Genomic DNA, 9,945 nt, shown 5'->3' on the forward strand with positions numbered 1-9,945 from the left:
GTAGGGCGCACTAAAATTTCTCTAAGGGTCCCGGGAGGTCCAGGAAAATTTCATCTGGATTCTTCTTCTAAAGGGCATCCCAAATATTCCAAAATGGATCTCTGCCACTGCAAGGACAATCTTGTTGTTTGTCCTTTGTTCTGGAAGAAGACCTTGACATGAGGAAGGTGATACCATAACTTGCTAGTGAGTTGGATTCCGGAGCCATTTGGGTCCAGTGGCAAGATATTGATCAGGACTATTGGAGATGGTCCTGGATGTACTGGGAGACCTTGGCCTTTTTAAGTTAAAGATCTTTCCCATGTCTCAGTTTGACTGAGGCAACACACATTCAGTGATTTAGATTAGGTAAGAAATGAGGCAAAGAATGGCCTCTTACCTAGTCAAAAAAAAAAAATCATTAGTCTGAAGGCGAAGACCCTCAGGGTTTCTGGCCAAAACAGAAACAACTGCTATTTACACTTACATTTACTCTGAGTCATCCGGAGCCCAGACAATGATCAATTGGGCTTGGGCTGGGACTTATGGTTGGTTAATCTGTGACAGCCAGAGTGGTTTGCATTTAAGGGTAAGGAAGAAGAAATCTAGCTGGTAAACCCCAAAATACCTTGGGAGGGTTTGGAGATCAAAATTTACATTCGTGTGGGCAGAGCACTTGCAGGTAAGGGCATGATACCCTATGTGGACAGAGGGAGAGGACAGAAGAGAGTAGAAGGGAGGGGGCTGGAGGGCAAGAGAGAAGAGGAGATAAAAGGAGAGAAGCTGTGTAGTCCAACTGCTAGGACAATCCTACTGGAATTCCAGGCTCGCTCAATAACAGGGTATTATAGAGAAGACCCCAGACTCAATTCCAAAAACTGGTGTCAAAACGCTGTGTATTAAAGAGGTTGAAGTGCATCCTATTAGATTCTCGGGAGAAGCAAGAACATCTCCCTGAGAGGAGCAAGAGCAATATTTATAGGGTTAATAATCCTAGCTCCTCCCTTCCAGATTGGGATTGGTCCCAATCCTTTGGGGTTACAATCTTCTTTATGTGCCCACCCCATGTATCTCCTTGATATGTTCTCCTTCCCTGGTCATGCAACACATGTTCACTTAATGAGGCCCTAATTCTATGTGGGACATGGGAGGTAATATGCATGAAGTTTATTAAGCATTCTCAGTAACAAGAAATCACTGAACTGGGATTAACCCCTGCTGGTTTGAGCCAGTTGGCCTAGGGCCCCTGGGTTTGTGGTTTCTGAGCCCCCTTCCACTCACTGCTGATTGGTTGGGACCCTTATCTTACGTGAACAGTTCCTGTCTGTCACAAGGTCGTGGTTCCATGATTCCAACTGTGTGGAAACTTCACTATTTCATATGTTTCACACAGGACAACTAAGCTTACTAACTAAGCTCTAAGGGTTGATAGTTCCCTACCCAACCCCAGCCCCACTCTGTACATGGTAAGGCCACTGGTAATAGAAACTCATTTACATGGAATGCTGTAGCATATTTACACAACAGCCCTGTCCAGTAGGTGGAGCAAAATCCATGTTCCCTTTTTAAAGATGTTGGACCTGAGGCCTAGGGGGCTAAATGACTTGTCCCCCCAGGTCACACAGTAGTAGAGATAAGACTCCACTGCTCTCTTTCTCCATAAAATGTGATACTTGTAAGTGTCCTATTTCAGTTTAACCATTAATTTCAGTTCATGTCTCCCATACCAGTTTATAAGAGTTGCTCCTGAACCTGACTAATTATAAACTAGAATTGGGGGAACTGGACTAGATGACCTTAAAGGTGCCTTCCACTACACAAAATCTATGATCCTAATTTTCTTCTGAATTAATCAAGAGCTGAATGAATGAGAATTGCAAATTGAGAATTTTGTTTGTTTCTGTGGGAGAAATTTTCTGTGACCAGAGGGAATTCTAGAGTATCTTGGCATTGAAGACGAAAGAAGACATCTTTCCCTTCCTTTTGTATCACATTCTCTAAAACAGCAGCCTTTATTTGAATGTCAAAATGTGAAGTTACTGAACTGCTCGAGGACAGACAGAATACTTAAATTTCTTGGCATGAATCTATGATCAGTGCCCATTTTCTGGGCCTGTTTCCAAAAGGAAATGAATATTATCATGTCCTTTGTAGGCTTTCCCCTTGCCCCCCCACAGCTTATGGCTTTTAAAGACTAATCAGTCATTTATAATAGAAGGAAGTATGACCTTTCTTTGAGACTTTCTTCTGCATTTTGAACTTTCATTTACAGCCTACACAGGAAAACTAGGCACATTTAAAGGCCCTCTGTGATGCAAACAAAAATTCCACCTGCCCCCACATTTTGATGTTTTATATTTCCTGAGCAGTGAGCTCTTTCTTCAAATTGTATCAACAGCTTCAAAGTGTTAAAACCCCAAACTTGGCTCTCTTGTTTGATATGGCTGATTATGAATTCCATTATATTCACATGTTAGCCGAGGACTACTTGAAGCATGTTCAACAGATGCCACAACTGGGATCACGTTTAAATAAGACATCTCAAATACTGCAAAAGGTTGCTTTCTCTGTCCAAGAAGAAGTTGAAAAGGATATGGAAATATGCTTGAGCACTTTGGAAATTGTTTCTGTAGATTCTGCCAGAAGAATTTTCAATAGTGTTATGGAAAAGGAATTTGAGGATGGCATCATTAACTGGGGACGTATTGTCACCATATTTGCTTTTGGGGGAATTCTCGTCAAGAAGCTTCTGAGACATAGAGCTCCACTGACTATGGGCACTCGTGAAGAAATTTCTTATTTTATTGCTGAGTTCATAATGAACAACATAGCAGAGTGGATAAGACAAAACGGAGGATGGGTATGTTTTATAGAATTGTTCCTCAAAACTCTTTTTTGCTAAAATAGAAAATGACAGTTTCCTTACTAATACTTTAATCTACCTAATGATTCTATCTGTTCAGCACAGTCTTTCCTAGATGGCCTATTTTGCAAGTCTAGATCTTCATTAAAACTTTCTGGTACAGTTTCATAGAATCACATTATTGTAATGCTGGAGAGGGATTGTTTCAGCGAACACATATTTTATTTGTAATAATATTAAAAGACAAGACCGATGCTTCAGTGACCTAAAAAAAATTAACTGTCATATGCATCCTAAAAATTAAGTACTGATTATTATTACATAGTGCAGGGGGTAGGAAGGGCAAAGAGTGAATACCAAGGGATGTTGGGGTAGCTCAGGAATCCAATGAAGAGAGAGGGAGAGAGGGTACCATAAATGCCTAGAAAGAGAGAAGGCAGAAGCAGATACTTAGATACAAACTTGGTTGGAATTTGAAAAGCAATGTAGCCCATGCAGATGGGCTGGCTTGAAGAAATATAGCAGAAAGCCAGCAGACCAAATAAACCAGAAAATCAGTTCAGGAGAAGGCAGTTTTAGTAAAAAATTGATACAATGTATGTTGTTTGGCTTCCTTCAGAAAGGGTGTAAGAATGGTGGAACATGTTGGTCCTTGTATCTTAAAGATCATGACCTGCTTAACATGTAGGGAACATATCTACCTCATGGCAGGACATTATTAAAGTAGGGTGGGTAATATGTTACAGTTGCTCTGATCATGCAGAACACAGAACATGTTGGATGTATCTCAATTAGCAATTATTTTAGACATTTCTGATATTTATTTGAGACATAGATTTCTGCAAATTCACAGCTCAGGAATATTTTTTCAGTCAGTTTCCATATTTTACAAATAATTAAACTGTACTCTCTAGTAATAGTCTTTGTTGGTAAAAATGTATGCATTACCCTGTCTGGTATAAAATGAACATGATGTAGAAACCTACCTGTCAGTGAGACCTTGTTTTACGAACTTCTGAGACCTTGGTAAAATTGTGATTCATATCATCTGTTAATATTTCTTAAAAGACTTAGATGTGCCAGGCACTGTGCTGGCCACTACACTGAAGAAGAATTGATATGATTTCCACACCAACAAGTAATCTAAACTCACATTTTTTCCTTCTTTAGTGAGAGGGCTACTATTATCTTTTTTGTTAATTAAGATACCTTCAATTATACTTAAAATTATACCTCATACAACACCTAATTTCTCTCCGAAATATCTCTGTGAAGTGGCAAAGGGAAACCATATTATCTCCCCATTTAGTGTAGAAGAACAGAGAAATTGATTGGCCCAGAGTTTAATAATTAGTCAACCCATAACAAAGAGGTTCTTTGGCTTAGTTAGTTAAAAGGTCTTTTGGCTTAGTTTGAGTCTGTTAGATCATGACATTGTCACATGTAGTTATAAGATTATTAATGTTCTCTCCTCACACATAGCACCTCTATTTTTATTTTTAAAAGTCAATCATTAGATTTTTTTTTTTACTAATTTATAACAATTTTGCATTTTAAACATATTCAGAAGCCACTTGTATTTCTACCCTATGGAATTATTTATCTTGATTGATAAGAAATTCCTTCTCATAATCACAAGCAACCTATAGGAGGTCATTAGATGAGTTATAGGCATGACATATCTAGTCAATTGCTATTACATTTATGCGTAATCAAGAAAATTCTGCAAAGTGGTAACAATGAAGCTTTGCCTATCTCAGATATCTATATCTACATATACACGCAAAAAAAACCTTGAAGAAGCTTTTGTGTATACTAGACACAATCAATAAATGATAAAGGCCAACTGACTTTTATTCTCATAGTTCATAAGAATTTGAATTTTGTTAGCCATAGGTGAGAGCTCACCTCATCTACTTTTCTGAAAAGCCATAGATTCCATTGTGTTTGTTGTTGTTCAGTCATTTTCAGTTATGTCTGACTCTTTGTGACTCCATTTGGGGTTTTCTTGGCAAAGATACTGGAGTGGTTTGCCATTTCTTTTTACAGGTTTGGAAACTGAGGCAGACAGGGTTAAATGACTTGCCCAGGGTCACACAGCTAGTAAGAAGGCCAGATTTGAATTCAGGTCTTCCTGACTCTAGGCCCAGCATTCTATCCACTAGGCCACCTAGCTGCCCTTTCAAGAAATGTGTAACATATGTGATTATATTTAAAACTGCTTTTAAATGCCATTTGGAGATTTCTATTATACCTGTATCCCAAGTTATTAAAGATTACTATATTTGGAAGTCAAGTGAAAGCCATCTTTTACTCCCTCTCTCCTTTTAGGTTTTGTATTATAGATATTTCATCAGTTGGTAGGACTACTCAGAAACTAACCTGTTAGCTTCTGAGAGAATTTATCCATAGATGCCTATGTGGCAAGAAGTGTGGAGTGAAAGTGTCACAATTAAGTGCTAATTATTCTTTTGTCCAGATGATCTGAGACACGGTAGTGCAGTGGAAAGAATGTAGGAGTTGGACCTGAGGACCTCGATTCAAATTATACTTGCTCTACTTACAATTTTCATTTAGGGCAACTCATTAATACCCTCTTGGCCTTCTTGTACTCATATCAAGAGGTTGTACCACAGGCCCATTCATCCCTTTTTGTTCTAAATCTATGATCCTTTGATGAAGAGAGGTCGGCTAGAGTTTAAGAATGTACATGAGCCCCCTAGGCAACTCATTGTCCTTTGGTCATGTGCTTTAAGTTGCCTCATATAATGAGCCAGACCCGGGGTGGGGAACCTGTGGCCTGGAGGCCACATGTGGCCCTCTGGGTCCTCAAGGGCAGCCCTTTGACTGAATCCAAACTTCATGGAACAAACCATCTAGTTCCTTAAGTGCGGCCCTTTGACTGCATTCAAAGGGTCCCACTTGAGAACCTAGAGGGCCGCACGTTCCCCACCCCTGATCCAGACTTTATTAGTTAGTCACCTACTTCTATAATAACTCTTTGGAACTTTTAGAAAATGAGTAGTCAGTTTGATTCTCATGCTCCCTGAAATCATGCATGGGAGAAGCTCTTCATTCTCATAAATGGGAGCTCAATGGAGAAAACTGGAAAATGTGGCACTGCTAAGCCGGTTGTTTTCCCCCTTCCCTCTCCCATCTGCCCCTTGAGTCAGAGAATAGGTCAATTTAAGTTATATGGTACTTGAGCGTACTTACCCTAGTGGTTCTAAAAGTTATTCCAGTTTCTGAGCTTCTTTAAATCCCACTAAGAGACCACAGCTTAATTTTTTTTTATTTCTACAGATGATACAAGTAAAGACATAAATATATTTGAAAGACTACTTAAAAAATTGATGGGTAGGGAAAGAGGCATATTGATCAATACTAGGATGTCTTTCGTCATCAAATGGAGTAATTTTCCTTTATTTTTTTGTCTCTTGTTCTCCTTCCCCTCTGTTATTTATTATTATTTCCCCTCCAATCCCTATTATCATTTGGAAGGGCTGAAACTCAATGAGATTTTACAGGACCTGGTAGTCAGTATTCTTCTTCAGCCGGACATAAAAAGAAAAGTCCTAGAACTGTGTTATCGTGAATATCAAGGAGATTCTTTCTTTCTTTAAACAGTTCTTACCAGTAGAATGAAGGTCTCCCCTTTTTGTTCCACACGGCTTTCTTTGTTCTTTTCTCAGTCATAGAGTAACAGCAATGGGTTAGAAGGATTCCACTTTAACTTCTCTTATTTTTTCTTCCCTCCTATCTTACTTAAGTGCTAAGATGCACAGTACCAGTGGACTAAAGAACTGTGATACCAAATGAGAGTCCTTTACAAAACCAAATATAGACAGAGAGGGGTGGAATCTGCATAGCAAATACCTTATCAAACTGCAACATGCAAATGAGTCATAAAAAAAATCTAAAGAAAAAAATAACTTTCATGTTTCTCTGTAAATAATCACCACTGCATACTTTGAAGGCAAACATTTAACTCAATGGAAACACACAGAGCACTAACTATAAAGTTTGCTCTCTTCTGGATATGGACATTATCTAAATGTAAGACCTCAAGTTGAATGGCTTATTTGCTTTGCTCATTAGACCTCTGTATAAAATAAAATCTGAAAACTTAAAAATCTGAACTTCAAGTTCTTCTGAATTTTAACATACCAAGTTAAAAATGTTAAGAATTGATGGCAAATGCGGATGTTTCTGGAATAGCATAGTCCCAGCACAGAACCGTTAAAAAATTTTTTTTCATATAGATCCGTTTAAGTGATTTCTACAAACCTCTCAGCTAGTGAGGCTATTAGAAACTTAGGAGTTTAGAACAGTTTTTGGGGGGTTCTAGGACCATATCTTTTTAAAGTACCTATGATTTTATTTACTTTGAGCAGTAGCTACAGTATTTTATTTCAAACTTTGCATTAGCCTGAGGTCAATATAGTTAAACTGAGCCAATTATAATTACTCCCAGAAATAATATGCATACACAATATAATTGAGCATTTTAAAAAATCTCTCTTGGAATTAATAATAGAACAGTGAGTGGCTTAAATAACCATTATTTTAGAAGCTAAATTTTTCTGTTTTAAAGAGATGATATAATAACTTCCCAGAGCAAAAGAGACAAATTCATTATCATAATAATAGCTGACATTTATGTATTATCTTTGATTCTCAACAACAACTCCATGAAATTGGTAGTATTGGTGTTATCTCCATTTTATAGACAACGGAATTGAGACTCTGAAAGGATAAATGATTCCCCCCAGGATCAAATGACTGGTCTTATAGGTGTTATTCAAATTCTGGTCTCTCCTGACTCCAAACACAGTGTCTTGCATATAAATGTTTGCTGAATTGGTCTTTCCATTACTCCACACAGCATGGATCCAGGGTGTATATGCTACATATGGGAAAATGAGGAGGTTTTCTCACCCTGCGTTTAGAATATGGCAGGGTCCTTATGACACTTTTCATCTACTTTGCAAACAGAGAAAAAAAGGGATTATTAAACATAGTAAAAATTGGTTTATCTAGCTTTTTGCCAAATTTAAATCTCTATTAATTGTCACTTTACCAGTAATAGAACAAGTGATCATAAAAGCAACTTGGAGATACTACAGGATCCTAAAGTCCTTGTGAATCATCTAAAAAAATTCAATTATGTTCATTTTCTTGAATTTTATTTCCTTAAAGTTATTGTTCAGAAATGTACCATTGTATTTGATATAGAAATCTGAGATGGAAGGTATACAGATCTAGGACCCAGAAGGCCTGTGTTCTAGTCACTGTTCCCCTACTGGGTAACCTTAGGCAAGTCATCGAATCTCTCTTTCCTCATATATAAAATTAGCATGTTGATGTAAGGTCTTTATAATTAATCAATCAATAAGTATTTGTGTTAGGTGTCAGGAGTATAGAGAAAACATTAAAACAATCCCTGTCCTCTAGAACTTAACCTGAGGTCTGTGAAAAAAAACCCCAAACTACATTTCAATATAATTGGTTTCTTTTGTAATTCTGTGTATTTTATTTTATGCCTTTAAAAATATTACTCTTAGAAGGGGTCCAGAGCCTTCATTAGACTGCCAGAGTGGTCCAGGACATGAAAAAGATTAAGAACCCCTGGTTGATCAGGCATAGTGAGGGGAGCCATAGGGCATAGAATATTACTCTTTCCACTATCAATGGTAATATTGATTTGATTGTTATATGGATAAGAGGGTAAAGGTGGTGGTAATGAAATAGCAGGGCAGATAGCAAGATATGTACATGGGCTAGGCCCTGGTGTCCTGTTTGATAGCTAGATGAGATTAATTACAGCTTGGGTATCTGGGTAGACATATAGAGTTTGAAGTGAAGATTGACTTGGGCAGCTCTATTTCCTGGTAAATCCCCATGCTACACAGAGTAACTCCATCAGGGTTAGGGGGTAGGTTCCCTGGAGGTTCAGATTTGGAGGGTTGAGTTCTTGGTGGAGATTAGCAGGCAATGGCAAGGTAGACCTCAAGTCCATGGACCTAAGGTTAAGAATTTCTGCCCTCTAGTATTTGCAAAAGAAATTGGGTCAACAATTTACTATTTATGGGTTTATGACAGTTTTAATGCTTTACATCATTAACTTAGTCCTCACTTGTTTTGGAAATGTTTAAAAACAAAGAATTCATTTTTTTTTTAACAGGAAAATGGCTTCGTAAAGAACTTTGAACCTAATATGGTGTGGCCAAACTTCACAGATATTTCAACAAAGATCTGGAGTATATTTTCCTTTCTGAAGTAATCCTTTTCAACTGAAAAGAATTACCCTGTATTGTGACACCTGCCTATCCTAAAGCACTGGCTAACGCAAGAACTCTAGTTAAGATTTACTTCTTTAAGGCAATTTTGTGGACATAACCAGTTCTTTGAGGAATCTATGAAAATTTTTAAAAAATCAACATTTTTATTAACAAACTGTGACTGCATATCTATAAATTCGGACTCAACCTATTTTGCTTGGAGTAGAAGCTTTAAGCTCTGAGTTAGTAGGGGAGCATAGCAAAATACAAGTTCTGTCTTATCACTTCAATAATATGTTGAATTAACAGAACACCTCAAGCCTCAAACATCATTCTCAAGGAACATTTATTGATATGCGCTGTTTTTGTTTATCTACTACTGTACTATACTGTGCTACAATCTTCCTTGATTATGTTATTTACAAATATTTTCAATGACTCTCTAAGGATTACCAAATAAAGTCCAACTCTTCTCTAGAATCCAGTACCCTACACAGTCTGGTACCATTCGATCATTCTAGTCTTAGCTCGTACTACTCTCCTCTATGTATTTATTCGAAGATCTAGTCAAACTACACCTCCAAACTACCTACTCTCCTCCCCCATGCTTTTCTGCCTCTTTAGAGGCAGCTAGGTTGCAGAGTGGTATATGATGTTGGGCTTGAAGTCAGGAAGACCTGGGTTCAAATTTGCCATCAGATACTTACTTGCTGAGTGAAGCTGGGCAACTCACTTAACCTCTGTCAGCCTCAGTTTCCTCAATCATAAAAGGAAGAGAATAACAGCATCTACCTCCCAAGGTTGTCATGAAGATGAAGTGAG

The 9,945-nt window shown here is 37.8% G+C and overlaps 1 protein-coding gene across 1 annotated transcript; it reads left to right on the forward strand.

The window, feature by feature from the left end:
• Window positions 1–2,239: 2,239 nt before the first annotated feature.
• Window positions 2,240–9,512, forward strand: BCL2A1 (BCL2 related protein A1). The gene is made up of 2 exons (XM_036736840.1): window positions 2,240–2,839; window positions 9,027–9,512. The coding sequence occupies exons 1-2, from the start codon at window positions 2,420–2,422 to the stop codon at window positions 9,123–9,125; spliced, it is 519 nt and encodes a 172-aa protein (XP_036592735.1). The 5' UTR covers window positions 2,240–2,419; the 3' UTR covers window positions 9,126–9,512.
• The last annotated feature ends 433 nt before the right edge of the window (window positions 9,513–9,945 follow it).

Source organism: Trichosurus vulpecula, chromosome 8, assembly GCF_011100635.1.
Source record: "Trichosurus vulpecula isolate mTriVul1 chromosome 8, mTriVul1.pri, whole genome shotgun sequence".
Taxonomy (NCBI): domain Eukaryota; kingdom Metazoa; phylum Chordata; class Mammalia; order Diprotodontia; family Phalangeridae; genus Trichosurus; species Trichosurus vulpecula.